Below are 18,837 nucleotides of genomic sequence, written 5' to 3' on the forward strand. Positions count from 1 at the left end.
ACCTCCGACTGTACTGTATACTACATGTGCTAAGAGTACAACAAGGGAGACAATCCCGATGAGCAGAAGAGACTAGGATAATAACTCAACGACTCCAATGCTGATGGCGTACTGAGTACTGACGTGATCGGTGTGTGATGTCTGTACTGTAGGCTTCATTCTGTATTTACAGGTTGAAGTGGTACATTGATCACCCCTATCCAAATGGAGTTGTACCCGGTTACGGAACTTGCAGATATGGTATTCGCGTATGGGCAGGCAAATGGAAGCAGCAGAAAAGCCGAATGGTTGTACAGGACAAAATATTCACTTAGGAGACATCCGGCTCATGTCATGTTTCCACGACTGTTCCAACGATTAAGTGAAACAGGGCAATTGGTACAACAGTACAATGACCAAGGAGGACGATGAATTACATGGACTCCCGACTTAGAAGATGTAGTGCTTGCTCACGTGGATGAGGCACCTGCAATCAGCACTCGAGCAGTTGCACGTGGAATGCCGCTGCAACCCTACTATCCACAGAAAGGGCAGGCTTTGAGTTCTGCTCACTTTGCACTTCAAGTCGTGTTCAGTCAATGGGTCTTGCAGCGCCTTGCAGTCGATCCTCACTTTCCTGCGTATGTGATTTTCACAGATGAAGCCTTCTTCACCAGAGATGCAATTCTAAATAGTGACAATAGTCACGTCTGGGCAGATGAGAACCCCCATGCTACAGTGGTGAAGAGCCATCTGCACAAACTTTTAGTCAACGTGTGGGCAGGCATAGTCAGTGATTAAGTAGTAGGTTCGTTTCTTCTTCCTCCCCGCCCAAATGCAACAGTGTACTCAGTAGCTCTCAGAGATGTACTACCCACGTTCCTGGAACACATCCCACTTGCCCTTTGTCAACAGATGTAGTTCCAACATGATGGAGCCCCACCACACTTTGGATTGAGGGTTCGTGAACATCTGGACCAGACGTTTCCTGCAAAGTGGATAGAAGAAGAGGTCCTGCTTCGTGGCCCGCTCGTTGACCTGACCTCACCCCACTTGGTTTCCTCTTGTGGGGCCACATGAAAAGCCTTGTGTATGAGATACCCATTGAGACTGAAGGGGATCTCTTGGTAAGAATTCTCACTGCCTGTGATGCTGTTCAAATGACACCGGGGATATTCAAACTGGTAGGACAGAACTTTGTGCAACGATGGCATGCCTGCATTGACGCAGGGGGACACCATTTTGAACATTTGCTGTAAATGGAGCAGCTTGTGAAACTTGTGCAGGTAAAAGGACTTAAATGAGTAGAATTTTGCTAAACTTTTTACTCGATCGTTTCCAGAATATGGTTCCGTATCTCAAATTGATCCATTTGCCGCCCTCCATCATCCCTGAAAGTTTGTAACGTCATCATGGATACACGCTGTATATAAATATGAGTAAAGAACTGGAATCACAAATAAGGCTATTTGCGGATGATGTTATACTGTATAGAGTGGTAAATGAGTTTCAGGATTGTGAGCGACTGCCGGGAGGCTTAAACAATTTGAGATGTACAGCAGACAATGGTATGAATGTAAAGGGGATGAAGAGTCAAGTTGTTTCACCGAGAGGTAAAGTCCTCTCAGTTTTAATTATGGTGTTGATATGATAGTACCTCATGCGGAACACTGTAAGTACCTAGGTGTTAATATAAGGAATGATCTTTACTGGGGTAATAAAATTAACAAGGTTGTTAACACATTGCGGACCAGGTGCTCATCACAATGCTCAACCCCTGCGCCCGGCCATTTTCTGTGTAACTTCCTGCTACAGCATTTGCACATAAACAAATTAGTCTAACTGCACTAACCTTCTACTGATTATGGTGAAATTTACTGGAGACCTTTGGTAAGAGTCCTAATAATATTTCCTGGTGTGGTAGGCTGTGTAGCAATGACCTCCGTGAAGGGACACACAGCAAATTTTGAGGGGATCAGTTGACCAGTAGTCTTTTCAACATGATTCTTTCACCTGTCCCGTCAATATAAACAAGGCAAACAATTTTCGCAATACACAACTATGATATACATGTTGATTCCTATACGGAATCTGAAATTTTTGTTCCGAATGAGTAAATTTATAATACCAATATAAATGGTCCGTTATTGGACATTATAAATTTTTCAGCTAACTCATTCTTGTTGCCAGCGTTTTGCCCCCATGTGCAAGGCTGGGCTCATCAGTTGAGTTAGCTGGAAAATTTATAATGTCCAATAACGGACCATTTATATTGGTATTATACACAACTAGTTACATCAGGCCACTTCAAGCCCTTAGGGGATATTTTGTGTAATGAATTAGTTCGCTGGATACAAGTTCGTCTGCTCAGCAACAAGTTCAAAGAAATCATCACAAAAAAGCCCTACTACTTTGTCGATGTTTTGAGGCTCATCAAGTCTTACCGTTATGACAGGAACTCCTGGGAAATCATTTAAAGTCGGCGAACTATTATTTTCTATCCACTCATGGTAATGGCGCTGAGAGCTAGACGCGTGTAAGTGTGCTCTGCAACTCACCTGCCTAAATCGCAAGACAGCTAGCAAGTAGTAATCGCGAGTGAGTGTAATTCGAAAGTTTAGGATACCATCTCATCGTGTGTGCAACTATGACCCTCAAAGAAGTGAAGGAAAGAATTACAGGCTTCGAAAAGCAAATGGCTCAATTCCAAGCCCGCCTAGAGGAAGCCATGTCTGCTCCCACCGGCAGTGCTACCAACCCCAGCGATGTTCTGACTGTGCTTCAAGCGGACTTCCGAACTTTTAGAAATTCCATCTGTGCTGAACTCTCTGTTCTAAAAGACAATGTCGTAGATATCGAGAAACGACTGGAAATTCAGGAGGCTCGGAGTGACGAAGCGGAACAGTACAGTAGGCGTAATTGTCTCCTTCTGCATGGAGTGAGTGAGACACCTAATGAGGATATCTATGGAAAGGTCATTGAAACTTTCCGTGATAACCTGAAAATCGAACTGTCCATGGACTCCGTCGATCGCTGTCATCGACTGGGACGCCAGCGTAGATCGACTGCGGACGTAGTGACCGAGGGTAATCGTCCTATCATAATAAAATTCCTCCGCTACCACCAGCGGGATCAAGTTTGGCGCGCTAAGCGACAGCTGAAAGGCTCCAAACTACTAATAACTGAATCCCTCACTAGGCTGAGAAAGGACATCTTGAATAAGGCACGAGACACTTTTGGACTGCGCAACACATACAGCCAAGACGGAAGGATAATCATTCACGTATCCGGCAAGAAATTCCAAGTGAACTCACTCGCGGAATTACAATCACTAATCAGGCAATATGGTGAAAGCAACATATGAACAATGTGCATTCTGTGTAGTTTATTTATTTTTAATTTAGTGCATAGTGGCGAATGTGTGTGTGTGTGTTTGTGTGAATCAGCTGGCCACTGTATGTACGAGGAAATTAAGGTAAGCCGCATATTTTACATTCCGTTAGCATGCTTGAGTTGAGAAGTGCTATTGAAAGTCCCCCTCCTTGCTCCCTCCCTCACCCCTCAGCATTCCCCTGCAGGACAGACCCCCAACACTCTCCCTCCACAGCCCTTTCACCGGAACATACGTCTGGAAGGACACGACCTGCCACTGACCGTTCCTCAACACTTTCTACTTCCTATTCTACCCATACCATTTTAGAGAAGGAACTGATGTCATTTAATCGCGCCCTGTTGTGTGCGTATGTCAACAGCCAATCCATCGTTGCTCACCTCGACGAACTGAAGATGGTATTTGAAGACAGCCCTATTCATATCGTTGCTGTAAGCGAGAGTTGGCTCCGTAGTTCGATTCCCGCAAGCATGGTTGACATATCGGGCTATGATATTCACAGACATGATCGGACGAACAGACGAGGTGGTGGGGTCGCCCTATATTGTAAATCAATGCTCAAGAGCAAAGTTGTTCACACGTCTACTCCTGCTGTAAAAACGGCTCCTGAATATATGTTTGTAGAGGTGCTTGTCAATTCTGTAAAAGTACTTGTAGGTGTAGTATATAGGCCTCCTGACGCAGTGCGAGATTTTCATGACTTAGAAGACAGCTTACTGAGACTGCTACCATCATACGAGCACGTAATACTTTTTGGAGACTTTAACACCAATTTATTAACTCTGAACAACGACGCCTCACGACTACAAAATATGTTTAAATCCTGTGACATGACTATATTACCCCTTAAACCCACCCACCACGTCCATACTTCCACTATTTCCGCTGATACATTCATAGACCTAGTAATAACAAATAACCCTCAAAAAATCCTTCACCAAGGTCAAGTATCTGTTCCTGACATATCTAAACATGACCTCATATACTTAGCATACTCTCTTCGCGTGCCGAAGTATCGACCGAAATATGTAACGTTTAGAGACTTTAAAAGGATGAATTTAATACAACTGAGACAAGATGCACAACTTTGCCCCTGGTATGACAATGATGAAGAGTGACATTGACGAGAAAGTGGAAATATTTAATTCCCTTTTACATGAATTGTACAACAAACATGCACCAAAGCGTTCTGTGAGAGTAACACGTCCACCCTGCCCTTGGCTGACTGCTGATGTTAAGACTATGATGAAAGAACGAGACGCACTACACCGACGCTATAAGCAGACTCAACTAGCTGACGTACATGAGCAGTACCGTGTTCTTCGAAACCGAATTAAGCTTGTAATTCGTAATAAGAAATTTAATTATTTCCAGCATTTAAACAAAAACATTAACACTGGTTCCACATGGCGACAACTTCGGTCACTGGGTATTGGCAAACCACTTGCGAAGCATACTGCTCCCGAGGTGTCTCTTGATGAGTTAAATACATATTTCTCCACGGAACGCCTCACTCCTGACACAACGACAGTACAAAACACCATTGACAATATATTAAGGCAACAATCCCCAGTCCGTCCTGTATTTGAATTTGATACTGTTACAGAACATGAAGTAAGAAGGGAAGTTAATTCAATAAAATCTCACGCAACAGGAGCTGATGAAATTCCCATTTCATTTGTGACTTACATAATCGACATAATACTGCCCATTTTTACGCATTTACTTAATACCTGTCTTACTTCAGGCAAAATCCCAATTAAATGGAAAGATGCACTCATTGTCCCTGTCCCAAAAATCTCTCCTGCAAGCAATACATCTGACTACCGACCTGTCTGCATCCTCACAGCACTTTCTAAGGTTCTGGAGAAGATAATGCATAAACAAATTGTTAAATACTTGGAAAAACATTCTGTACTTGACCCCTTACAGTCTGGTTTTAAGAAAGGACACAGTACTGCAACTACACTAATCAAAATCACGGATGACATTAGACGGGCTATGGACGAACGAAAACTGACTATACTTATCCTTTTAGACTTTAGCAGTGCGTTTGACACTGTAAATATAGACATATTGTTAGCTAAGTTACAAAAACTTCACATGGCGCATTCTGCTGTTCAGCTCTTGGGCTCATACCTCAAAAACAGACGACAGCGAGTTGTATCAAACATGAAGACTACAGAATGGAGGACTAAGCTATCTGGCGTTCCCCAAGGGTCTATTCTTGGACCTCTGTTGTTCTTAATCTATATTAATGACATTTCTTCTCATCTGAACGACTGCAACTATCATCTTTATGCCGACGATCTTCAGATTTACTCACACTTTAAGGTCCCCGACATTGACAAAGCAATCCACCATATGAACTCGACTTTAAATACAATTAGCTCGTATGCTAAAGAGAACTGCCTATTAATTAACCCGAAGAAAACGCAAGCTATCATTATAGGACAATCTAGACTTTTAAATACGCTAAACATCATACAACAGCCTAACCTCATGCTCTGTGGAGAAGCTATACCTTTTCAGAAGTCTGTAAAAAACCTAGGCGTTGTCATGAATGACACATTAAACTGGAATGACCATATAACAAATGTCTGCAGAAAAGTATATGCATCTCTTCACCCCCTAAAAATGAAACAATCCATTCTTCCACACAGCATGAAAATAAAACTTATTCAAACCCTCATTTTCCCAATAATTTATTACTGTGATGTCGTATTAACCGATGCAACTGCAGAACAAACTATGAAACTTCAAAGGGCAATGAACTCTTGCATACGATTTATATTTTCTTTGAACTTTAGGACACATATTTCCCCTTATTATGAGAACCTATCCTGGCTGAAAATTGATCAACTAAGGAATTTACATACTGCGACACTAATTTATCGACTTCTGAACGAATCTACACCTGAATACCTATCCTCACATTTTAACTTCCTCTCATCTCTCCATGGACATAATACCAGATCGACTTCTACCCTTATGATACCGGTTAATCATTCATCTGTATACAGTCACTCTTTCCAAGTATCTGGGGCAAGGCTATGGAACACACTCCCTGTCAGTATACGTAATAGCACTTCAACAGTCTCATTTAAACGGTCTTGTCGAGATTTCCTCTTAAATACGTGACCAGCTTGTATGAATGTTAGTGTGTATGATTGCAAGCGTGATTTAGAACTATTGTTAGGTGATGTAGATGTAGATAGGCTAGATAATATTAATCATTAAAAATAACAATTATAATCTGTTATAATATTACTCCATAAATTTAGGTAGCTCCTAGGGTCTGCTAATGTTGTTTTACCAAAGTATGTGATTATGTACTGTACGTAGTGGTTAAGTGTAAGAGAGGGCCGTGAGCCCTAACTTCGCCACATACAAAGGCATAAAAAAAATAAATAAATAAATAAATCAGAAGAAATGGACATATCGCTTCCATTTACACTCACAACATCACTTTCAGCCTCGTTCTCGACCACCAATACTTCACGTTGTTTTGGAGGGCGCACATCATTACTATCAACTGAGACACTTTTGTCAGAATAGCTATCAAAATCAAACTCGCGATTGTCAACATCACTGGGGCAATCTGAATACTTATCCGCATATAATGCATTAAAAATCTCGTCTGCTTCTACACTCGTGTTCAGCCTGGGAAGCACCATCTTACCCACCACATGGCTCCTTGAACGATGTAAATACGAGGTCAGAAAACTTAGCAAATGAATCATAAAACAGAAGAAGAACGTAAAGCAAAGCTAGCATGGAATAAGCAAAAGCTTCAACTCCAAGATTCTAGTAACCTTGACAGCCAGAGAGTTTCAGAGGTTTTGACACGTCGCCAAATGTACAAGTCTCGTAAAGATGAGTTAACTCGTCTCCCGTCCACAGCGCTCGGCCAGCCAAACACAGGTGAACTCATCTCCCGTCTGCAATGTGTTAAGAATGGTTACAGATCTCTTCATATGGTTATGAGAGTATTTAGACGTATAAGTCTCCGTAAGACTTCAGAGTATGGTTCCATTGTGTGGGACCCTCAAAGACTACTTGATACGAGAATTGGAAAAAATTAAAAGGAAAGCACAATTTTTCCTGGGTGATTTCCAAGAAAGGAGTAGTAGTACGAAAACGTTGCAAACTTTGGGCAGGGAGGACTCTGAGGTAAACAGACAAGATGCTCGACTATGTAGTATGTTACATGTAATTATAACCGCCAGACTATCAACTTTATTTTTATGCAATCTTACTACTTGTTGTATAACAATCTGTTGTTTTATCCACTGCACTTATTTTAGCAGCCTTCTAATGTTAATTTTTGTTAATACTTCCACTATTATATCTCATCACATTGTATTTTTTAAACCATCATTGTTATTTTTAATGTTATTTTACTTCAAATCTCTTCAAGATTTTAAAATTCATTTCATTATTACATGTTATTTAGACGCTTATTTTTAATTTAAGGTTAAGACTATGGCTGATGATGGCTTCAGGGAAGGCGAAATATGTACCACTTTTAGTTAACAAATTTATGTAAATCATCCAAGACGATTTTGTATTGATTAGGTGGTCTAATAAATAACTTACTGTTATTATTTCAATATGTAGTATGTTGCAAGTGATAAAAATCATTGTTGTCCGTATTGAAGATACTGAATGTAGGATGCTAAATGGTTTATTTTGTCACCTATTCAATACATATAAATTTTATATTTAGGAATTTATTATTAATTCTGCTTGAGACATGTTTCGCCCTTCATTGAGGGCATCAGTCAAATTACCTCCTCAAGGTAAAAATCAGGTACCTGATTAATAATAAATTCCTAAATGTAAAATTTATAATGTATTGAATAGGTGACAAAATAAACCATTTAGCATCCTACATATGTAGTATGTTATGAGCTGTCAGTGGAGAGTTGGCGTGGAATGATATAAGTAGACGAATAAGCTTAAGCGTAGCTTTTAATAGTAGGAAAGATCATAATATGATGATAAAGTTGGAATTCAAGAGGACAAAATGGGGTGAATATTCGTTTATAGGGCGAGGAGTACAGGATTAGAATAAGATATCAAAGGAAATGTTCTGATAAATTTCCAAGTTCTTTGTAAAAATGTTTAAGAAAAAGCTAGGTAAACAACTGATAGGCAATCTGCCACCTGGGCGACAGCCCCAAATGCAGATCATTGATGAGTGATTGAATTGACTGATACTGAGAACCAATTCCTGTGGGACTCCATTTTCCCGAATATGATACTGCAAACATGTCCTCCCTACTCAGACACAAACAGATGAAGGGACAAAAAATATACAAACGAAAATCAGTACGTTGCCTCGGAATTTTCAATGATGCAGGGCTGAAAGGTTGATGTGATGATGATGATGCTTGTTGTTTAAAGGGGCCTATAATCGAGGTCATCAGCCCCTAATGGTACGAAATGAGACTAAATGTTATGACAAATTAAAAGTCCAAAATCCTCCACTGACCATAATTCAAAGCGCGAGGATGAAGAATGAATGGATGGATCAGTGGAACCGACCCATAGTGCCTCACATGCACAGAAGCTCGCACAAAACGATAGCATTACTGACCAGGGGACTGCTTCTATAGCACGATGCTGAATCGATTATGCTTGCAGTCGAAACGTGCCCAAAATCCAGGTCATCAGCCCCTCGTAATGGTACGTATCGCTAGGAAAGTAGAACCACGCTATTTGTCATTTGGCGGTACTAATCAAAAGTAGCGTAGACTTGCGGTATTCCACACATTATGGTACTACTCACAGGTAGTGTAATGCGCATATGTAACACAGACCTAGGGTGTTTCGCACATTGCAGCGCTATTTACAGGTAACGCAAACCTATGGCGTTCCTCACGTAAGCGGACTAACCACAGGGACCCGAACTATACCATGGTATTCCCCCCACATAGTGGAAACTAAGCATAGGCAAGGCAGAACTTTTTTTTTTTTTTTGCCATTTGCTTTACGTCTTACCATCTTATGCCGACGATGGGATAGGAAAGGCCTAGGAATGGGAAGGAAGCGGCCATGGCCTTAATTAAGGTACAGCCCCAGCATTTGCCTGGTGTGAAAATGGGAAACCACGGAAAACCATCTTCAGGGCTGCCGACAGTGGGGCTCGAGCCCACTATCTCCCGATTACTGGATACTGGCCGCACTTAAGCGAGTGCAGCTATCGAGCTCAGTCACGGCAGAAACATGGTGTCGCTCATGTTGGGGTAAGAATCACAGGTACTGTAAGACCCTCATCCCAATTCACACACTGTCCCTACTAATCACAAACCTATTGCATACCTAACATAGTGGTACTACGCGCAAGTAAATGCGACCCATGGTGGTGTTCCCTGCATAATGGTACTAATTACAAGTAGTATCATGGTTCTAATTTGATCATCCCTTGGTCGCCCCTTTTAGTCGCCTCCTACAACAGGCAGGGGATACCACAGGTGTATTCTACACCCACAGGGGGGTAGTGTGTTTGGTCCGCGAGAGGTGTTTTATTTCCCTCAAGTCCGCCAGCAAGCCGGTTAGGACCCCCCTATCCACCACCTGGGACACGCCACGTGGGAGTATCACCTCTCCCCTTGCTACGCCAGTGTAGTAGGTTCGTGGGGGGTCGAATGGATTCCATATCGCCATGTGGTGTCATAGACCTTTTCCAAATAGAAGAAAACGACTATAAAAACGTGTTTTCAGAGAAAAGTGTCCTGGCTAGTACTCCCTAGGAGTACGAAGTGGTCAGTTTGAATACCACACCGGTACACTGACAAAAATCCTCTTTCCTCCAAACACCACACAAGTAGTCTATGCACCATCCTCTCAAACAGTTTACACAGACAGCTGGCAAGATGAATAGGTCTATAACTTCCTGCATATTTGGCATCTTTGTCAGGCTTGAGGAAGACTTACTGTCGCCTCTTGCCACTGTCATGGAAACTCACACTCTATCCAGATGCAGTTGAACATCCCAAGAACATATACTAAGCTATCCTCGCTGAGGTGTTTCAACATCTGATTATGGGCATTAGGTCTGGGAACCGCATCCTTGTAAAGCATCAAGGTGCTCCCGAGTTCCCACTTCGTAAAGGGCTCGTTATAATCCTCTGAGGTGTGAGTGGCAAAACACAGATGATGGCGTTCTGACTCACGCTTCAGAGCAAGGAATCAAGATGGTAAATCCTGGAACCAGACACATCTACAAAATAGCTTGCTAGATAATAATGGATCAGTGACAAAACTGCCTGCAATGGAGATTCCCGGTACTAAGATCAGTCCTTGTCCACCCGAAATGCGTCCAAGTTTAGTTCTCACTTGAAATGACCGAGTATGTGACATCATGAATGACGCATATCGTTCTCATGATGCTTTTGTACTCTGTCAAATAAGAACTTGCACCTTAGCACGGAGGTTGTTAATTTTACCAAGTTGGCGACAGTAGGCTGCCTACAATAGGGCTTATAAGCTCAAGTCACACTTTCATAACTGCTGCAATGTCTTCGTTCCACCCAGGAATGAGTCTTTCGTCGAGGAATCCCAAAAGAAGATGGAACTGACTACTCAGCAGCAGCGAGAATAACTTGTGTAATGTAAATTTTATCATCGTCTATGCTCAGGGTATTCAGGTCATTTTGGAATCTATCAGGGAGGAGCCTCGATGGATTTCTCTTACAAGAAAGTACGAACAATGCGAAATGGTCACCGATACAGAGGTCGTAGTGTACATTCCACCGAAGCAGGGAACAAGTGCACATCTGCACAGACTAATGTCAATGCGGGAGAAGATACCATGCGTTACACTGAAGTGTTGGATCCCCTCTATTCAAAATGCATAAATCCAGCTCTTTTATCGACTTCAACTCCCTTCCCCTTGGATAAGACATTTCAGAGCTCTTTAATGGATAATGGGCATAAAAAGCACCCAATAAGAGGAAAGGAGGTGAGAGCTGATCTATAAAACCAATTACAGCATTGAACTAACTGGTGGGAAATAAACATTACAAACTGTAGTTATGACTGGTAACAAAATATACACAGCTACTGCCTCCAGTTGGGTTCTTAACGGAATCACTTCGCTGTAGGTGTCAGAATGAGTGAAAATAACAACAACACTCGAAGCCCGGTTGGTATAATCCTCTTCTGTCGAGTAAAGTCTATCTGAAGACAGTATGATGACCTGGCCTGAGATTAGTTTCTTGTTATAGAGACTATACTCGCCACAAACTGACTGACTAGCTGACGAAACTCAGTAAGATGGCTATCACAGCCATTACAATTCCACTGTAACAGCGCCATAGTGCAGACTTTACAAAGATATTAGGTTTATAAACAGGAAGATGCTTAATAACCTAAACACTAAAATCTCCATCTAGGATGGAGATGAACCCTCTATCTCCATCACCTCGTCACTGGATGAGGTTAAGGGAGCTGAGTGCTTCTTCGATGCTTTTCGGTAGCGGAAAAATTGTGCGCAAGTTCTCCTAGCAGGTGGATATGCTGGTGCTGATACATACCCTCCGGATGGAGAGCATCCCTTCCACTTGACAGGAAGAGTGAGGGAGTGTCTAGTAAGGTATCCCTTCTTCCACACCTTCTCTTCAAGTTTAAATGGGCTGGAAATTAGATTCACACAGACCCATTCGATGGTGCTGCCTTCAACCGTCTGGACGCGGCTTTCGCTGACCTCTTGGGCCCCCTGCTGCTTCAGTTTAGTTTTCATAGCCGGAACAGGCTTCTTTGTGGTCAAAGGCTGAGTGGTACCCATCTTCGAGCTTTAACTCTTTGCAGTGTTGCCCACAGGAGCAACTGCCGTCTTGGGTGCAGGATCTTCACAGCTGTTCCTACAAGAAACGACAAACCTTGTAGACTGCTATCACACTGAAGTCTAGTGGATTTGCTTGTGAATTCAAGGAATTAAAGTTACGGGGTGCTTCCTGGTATGAAAGACCCTCCAGCATCTTTATCTCCTGTATTTTTTTCTCACTGAGATAAACAGGAGAGTTCTATCTCAAGAGAATGAAAACCAGGGCAGTTAGTGCACTTTTCGGAGGTGTGCTGTTCCGCGCCATGAGCATCTCTTCCACATGAACCGCACAAAGACTGATTCGAGCAACAAAATACCTTGTGTCTGAACATTTAGTGTTCGCATGGGAGGCGGGATATACGGCCTAAAACTGCAATGATAGGTTGTTACCTTCACTTTCTGTGATAACACTGAAACTTGAAGTAGACAATGAAGGCACCGGTGGCAATGTCTTCACCGCTGACTTTGCGCGTAATAGGCCTTATAATAATTACACTCATATGCTATTTGAGGGTAGAGTAAACTGGTTTCTGAAAGAATGAACAAAATTAACTTATTTTTCACTGTAATTTATACAAAAAAGACATTGAACATGAAATATGGAGTTAAAGAATTAATGAAAATGACAAAAGTATCAATTGAGACTTCAAAATTATCTTCTACGAGACCAAAATTATTTAATGTTCATAATACCAGATGTCAGAATTTTACTTAAAATACACACTTCCAAAAGTTCCCAGAATTTATTACAAATAATCACCCACACAAGTTTCATTGGGAGGTGACATGAAAGAGTTCTTCAGTAGGGTACTCGATTTACCTGTTTGCCATATTTCACCCACTCAAAAATCTGGTCAACATTATGATCATAATAATGAACACCCATAATTATTCAATGTCAGTAATTTTGAAATACACTTAAGAGTGCCCTTTAAGATAAGCCTTAATTAGCTTGTACAAAGGACAGGTATAGAACTGGATGCTACGCCTGAATGGATATTTTAAAATTAATATCTGCTTTAAGCCACACAGACAGGTCTTAGAGCGACGATGGGATAGAAAAAGGCCGAGACTGGAAAGTAAGCAATTGTGGCCTTAATTAAGGTGCAGCCCCGGCAATTGCCTGGTGAGAAAATGGGAAACCATGGAAAGAACATCGTCAGGGCTACTAACAGTGAGGTTCAAACCCACTTTCTGCAAAATGGAAGCTGGCAACTATGTGACCCAAAACACGTATCAAACTCACTCGGTAGATATTTCATTGACTTGCCTTCATTGACTTCATTTTCATTTGTGGAAAAGAAACCAGTGCTTAAGTGAGTGAAACCTGGTACCTTAAAATGATGAAATACTTCAATTACAGTATCTTGATTAAGAAAATGTTCAGCAACAGACAACATAGAATTGCTGGAGAGAGGGATCATAGTTGCGCTTTAACAGGATGAAATATATCACAACCTTCTCTCTTTATTTAACCCATTCCCCATTGAAAATTAAAATCCACAGCCTGTTTCCAGTCATTCAACTGGGTCAAGAAAGGAATGAATGAGGCCCCTATTTAGCGGCGAGGATAGGAATTGTGCCGGCTGCCAAAGCCTGTCGCACTCCTCTGGGGCTATGATTAATGGCTGACAGATGAAATGATATTGGCAAATGCTGCTGGAAAGAAGACAGGAAAAACCGGAGTACTCCTAGAAAACCTGCCTCGCCTTCGCTTTGTCCAGCACAAAACTCGCATGCAGTGACTGGGATTTGAACCACGGAACCCAGTGGAGAGACGCAGTGCGCTGCCACCTGAGCCACAGAGGCTCCCATTCCCCGTTATAGACGACGAGTTATCATTGAGCAGAAAAGACCTCATTCACAGCAATTATAATAAGAAATATTTCTTGTCCACCTATTCAATACAAATCACCATCATTGGTGTTTACACTTTCATACAATTAATTCTTCTAAGGGACATGTTTCACTCATATAAAGGGCATCTTCAGCCTTAATTTTTTAATCTTAAAATGATGTTCCTGAACAGTCGTAAACATATTAAAAAGACTATAGTCAAAATTAAAATTACAGTAGTCTAAAAACCAAATTACATTACATCTAAAAAACAACATTAAAGCACTTCTAAAAACATGATAACATAAACAATTAAAATTACCACAATGTCCATTTAAAACCTTGTCTGAAACTATTAATGAATCTTCGTCTTAAAAACAGTAGTAAATGTTTTTCTATAAAAACAGCACCAAGATGAACACCAATCTTCTGGAAAGACAAATATTAAAATGCAACTTAAGTGACGTGGTATTTCCAGAATGTACGTTAAAATAGAGTGCCCACAAGCTGAATTGTGAAAACAATAATCCATATTACTTTAAACGTAACAGACAGGACACAGAATGTGTGCAGGAGTCAAATGTGGGCTCTAGTTGAAAGATGCTGATCAACTTGTTTACAAATGTAGGTAGTTAAGTTATGTTAGGCAAATTTGCGAGGTATAGAACGTCGTGTATGACCTCCGATTAATTTATGCAGATGGTGGAAATTGTTATTATTAAGATGATAAGGTACCGCACTCGGGTTAGCAACTCCAAATCAACAGGACAAAAATCTTTCTGATAAGTGTTTTGTGTGCAATTTAAATTTTTCCGACGAATTTATAGTGAAATCAGACTCATTTGTAGTACAAAGTGGATAGGTGGAAATTCCCACAGATAAATGGAAACTGAAAACTGGTGCTTACCCTCATATATTCCACAACATGCCACAATATCTCATGAAACAATTAAAGAAACTAAAATCACCACAAAAAAAGACTGCCTCTGAAGAGAGAACAGTTCAAGAAACAAATTACACAGGCCTCACTGCAAATTAAATTTTGATCATTGTTCTGAGAGTGCTAAAAGAAATTAAGTAGGTTCAGACAACTAAAAACACAATAAATTCACTTACACAAAACCTAAAGAGGCAGGGAAAAGATTTCCACAGTACTGGGGAACTATGGGATTAAAGGTAGCTTATTAAAATCAAAGACATTTATGTTGACAATTGGATTGCAGTGAGAATTGATGGTAGAATGAATACCTGTTTCAAGGGACGGGACAAATGGTTACTTTACAGTATTATGTTCCTGTGTATCCGTTACAATGTGGTATTAGGTTGGAGTATTAGGATATAAAAGTAACATAATACAAGTTGCAGGTCAGCTTTTGGAAGCAACAGTCGTTTACCCCCTGCTGGCTTATACAGCCCCTAACCACACCTTAGAATGTACGCTAATAGTTAGACTTCATCTTTCCATCGCTCTTTCTTTTCTCCCACTGTCCCTTTCACCAGCTCATTACTCACAATCTTCCTATAAAATGTTTGCACCAATCCATTTACACTCCGAGAACTATTACTTCGAAACTTTCATTTATAAAATGCGTCGTGACTGCTAGGTAGCTCTGTGAATTCCTAGATGTCCGAGGATCTGTAGTTAATTAAACATATAATGGGACCCGACATTATAAAATATGCTGACAAATGAGTGTTGTGCACTCTTCATATACTGCTGAAATGAGGGATGAGGAAATAGTCCATCCTATCAGGAATAAAGTAAGCAGAGTTTAATCCAGCACTGCCTTTTGCTACATTTTTTTACGTTGCACCGACGCAGACTGATCTTACGGTGATGATGGGATAGGACAGGTCAGGACTAAGAATGAAGCGACCTTGGCCTTAACTAACAAGCAGCCCCGGCATTTGTTTGGTGTGAAAAACCATCCTCAGGGCTGCCAAAAGGGGGATAGCGCAATATCTGGCAGCATCGTGTGAAACTAACTCCTATTGGTTTGTGCTGCGCAGTGGTGTGGAAGACACACTCATCGCGGGAACAAATAACAGTTGATCTTGTAACATGTAAGGCTAGGGGGGAAGGGGATGTCACCAGTTTCACATATTTCACAGGTCCTCAGTTAAAGTTGCCAGGATGTATGTACGTATGTACTGTATATATGTATCTACATATGACATAAGGGGTCATTCACTTCCAATGAATTACCACTCCCATATTTTGTGAACTTACAAAATATTGTGTTAACAGCAATGTATCACAATGCACAACATAGAGACAAAATAGAATTTACTTACAGTTTCTAGACCTTGCGGCCGAATTAATGGAAGCATGAATGGAACATCACTCGGCCACCATTTAGGGATACTATTGGAGCTCCCTACTGTGTGTCCCTTGGAACAGCTGATCATGAAAGGAACAAATTTCTCCAGCTGCTCCTAAAAAGAAGATAAGTTCATTTCAATCAGTAATTCTAGATCACATGAAAAGTACAAGTTTCTTATGAGAAACTCAAAGGTATTTTCTTAATTCAAGGTCACACTAGAAATACACAGAAAATAGTAGGCAACGAATAAGCAGAAATGATAAAATGTTAAAGGAATATAGGAAAATGTAACGATCTAGATACTTGAGGATACTGCAAAAAATTAAGGTGATCAAAATGGACTTTGATTCTAGAAGTTCTACAGTCCTCTTTAGAATAGCAATCACCACACTAGTTCGGAAAGTAATCAAAGAAAGAAAAGGGACCCACTAAGCAAGTGGTCTGAATGAATGAAGCAATCTCAAATGTCCCAGTGATCAAAGAGACACATGTGGAGAGATACTGCAATGTTCCTATGACCTAGTACCACAAGGGATCTTCTAAAACAGCTGTACACCTACTCAATTTTCTTTTCTAGTGAACCACATCTGGGAAAACTGATGTATTTCCAGCTCTATTTTCATAAGACCAACTGATAATCCTTATTCTAATGCCTTTTAAATGCCATGCCAAATAAGTCTAAAAACAGTCAGAATTTAAAAAATCTAGAACTCAATATATTGTATTGTAAATGTATAAATTCAAGTAGAGATCTTTTAGTTTTAAAGAGCAAGAAATGTTTACAGTACATGAAGGTGGCACGTTAAGTACAGCCAGAAAATGTAGTGGAACAAAAACTCCCTCGTGAACATAATCTGCGGGGCGTTATATTTTATGAGTGTTTGGACAGATTACACAATATCACAATAAATTCCAAGGAATTAGAGTGCTGTGATGACCATGTTGTGGATTTAATCATGACACACATCATCATTACCATAGATATTAACTCTCATTTACTTTATTTCTTTACTTACGCCATGGCACTATGGTCCTTTGAAGACCTTGGACTCCTTGATCACACATTTCCAGTGGACTCTATCTTCTCCACGTCTATGCCATCTCCTTACTACAATAGCCCTCAAGTTCGCCACCACTTCATCCAGCCATCTCACACAGGGTCGACCTCGCCTTCTTCTACCACTAGGATGTCCTGCTAGAGCCTTCTTTGGATATCTTTCTCCTTCCATATGTTGCACATGCCGTAACCATCCTATTCTTCCCATTTTGACTGAGGCTACCTTGTCAGGTTCTTTATATAAGACTTTTATTTCCTCGTTGGTTCTAATCCTCTATGTCGCGCCTCCTTTTACTGGGCCAAATATCTTCAACACTTCCCGTTTTCAGATATTCAGTTTCTCCTTAGCTTCAGTCAGTACCCATGCCTCACTGCTATATATTAGGTCTGGTTTGATTGTTGTTTTATAGAGTGTTTTATTTTCCTGCTTACGTTTTTACTGTCCAGGAGAGAGTACAATGCCCTGTATGCTCTACTGACAGTCTTAATGCAATTCATTATATCTGCTTCCACTTTGTTTTCTGATGTAACAATCGAGCCAAGATATATGAAGCTGGTCTACTGCTTCAAAGGTGTACCCTCCAACATGGGAGAGACACTGTTTCTTCTCGTCCTTTCAGTTACCATGTGCTCTAGCTGCTCTGCCAAGTGCTGAAATTACCTGAAACCAGCCTGATACTCCCGTAGAATTCTCTCAGCTCTTCTACTTACTCTCTTAGTTACATCAATAGAGAGTATTTTGTACATAATACTCAGCGGAGATATGTCTCAGAGGTTTTTGTACTGCAAACATGACCATGTATTTGGTAGATGGTAGATAGTGTCCAATCATTTGACTTTTTTTGGTTTCTCAAACCACTCTAATTATCTCCATGTTTCCTTCTTACTAATATTTCACCTCCATTTTTTACCATTTCTGCCATTATATGATTGTTCCCAGGAGCTTTATTATTCTTAAGTTGTTTGATTATTTCCCTTATTTAATCAATTGGAGGCACAATACTATCTTCTATATCATCACCACCACCACCACCTACAAGATCCTGCTGTCCATTTTCTGCTCTAGTTTGCTTCATTACTTTCTTCATTTACTATCCGTCTGCCTGACAGGAAATCTTCAAAATATTATCTCCATATTTCTAGGATTATCTCCTTCCCTACAACCATCCAGTCTGCCCCATCTTTCAGCATTTTCATGTTTGGTTGGTACCTTGTTTTGATTGCCCCACTATGGAAGAATTTTCTTCCCTGTTTGTTTCCAAAGTCATTTTGAAATTCATTTATTCTTTTCCTTTCACCTTCTCACTTTATATCTTATGAAAGTTTTTGCTATCTACTCTTCTCTTTTAACATGTTCACATTATTTCAATTGGGTTTTTGTAGAATTTTTGTCAGGCTAGGTTTCTTCCGTCCAAAC

General features: G+C 40.7%; 1 protein-coding gene across 4 annotated transcripts in view; it reads right to left on the reverse strand.

Moving 5' to 3' along the window:
* LOC136862776 (DNA-binding protein P3A2) overlaps positions 1-18,837 on the reverse strand; it is a 298,693-nt gene that overhangs the window by 155,185 nt on the left and 124,671 nt on the right. For all 4 annotated transcript variants that reach the window (XM_067139026.2, XM_067139028.2, XM_067139027.2 and 1 more), the window contains one exon: positions 16,335-16,475. In XM_067139026.2, coding sequence (XP_066995127.1) covers positions 16,335-16,475 — 141 coding nt within the window. The remainder of the gene's footprint in view (positions 1-16,334; positions 16,476-18,837) is intronic.

Source organism: Anabrus simplex, chromosome 2, assembly GCF_040414725.1.
Source record: "Anabrus simplex isolate iqAnaSimp1 chromosome 2, ASM4041472v1, whole genome shotgun sequence".
Lineage (NCBI taxonomy): Eukaryota > Metazoa > Arthropoda > Insecta > Orthoptera > Tettigoniidae > Anabrus > Anabrus simplex.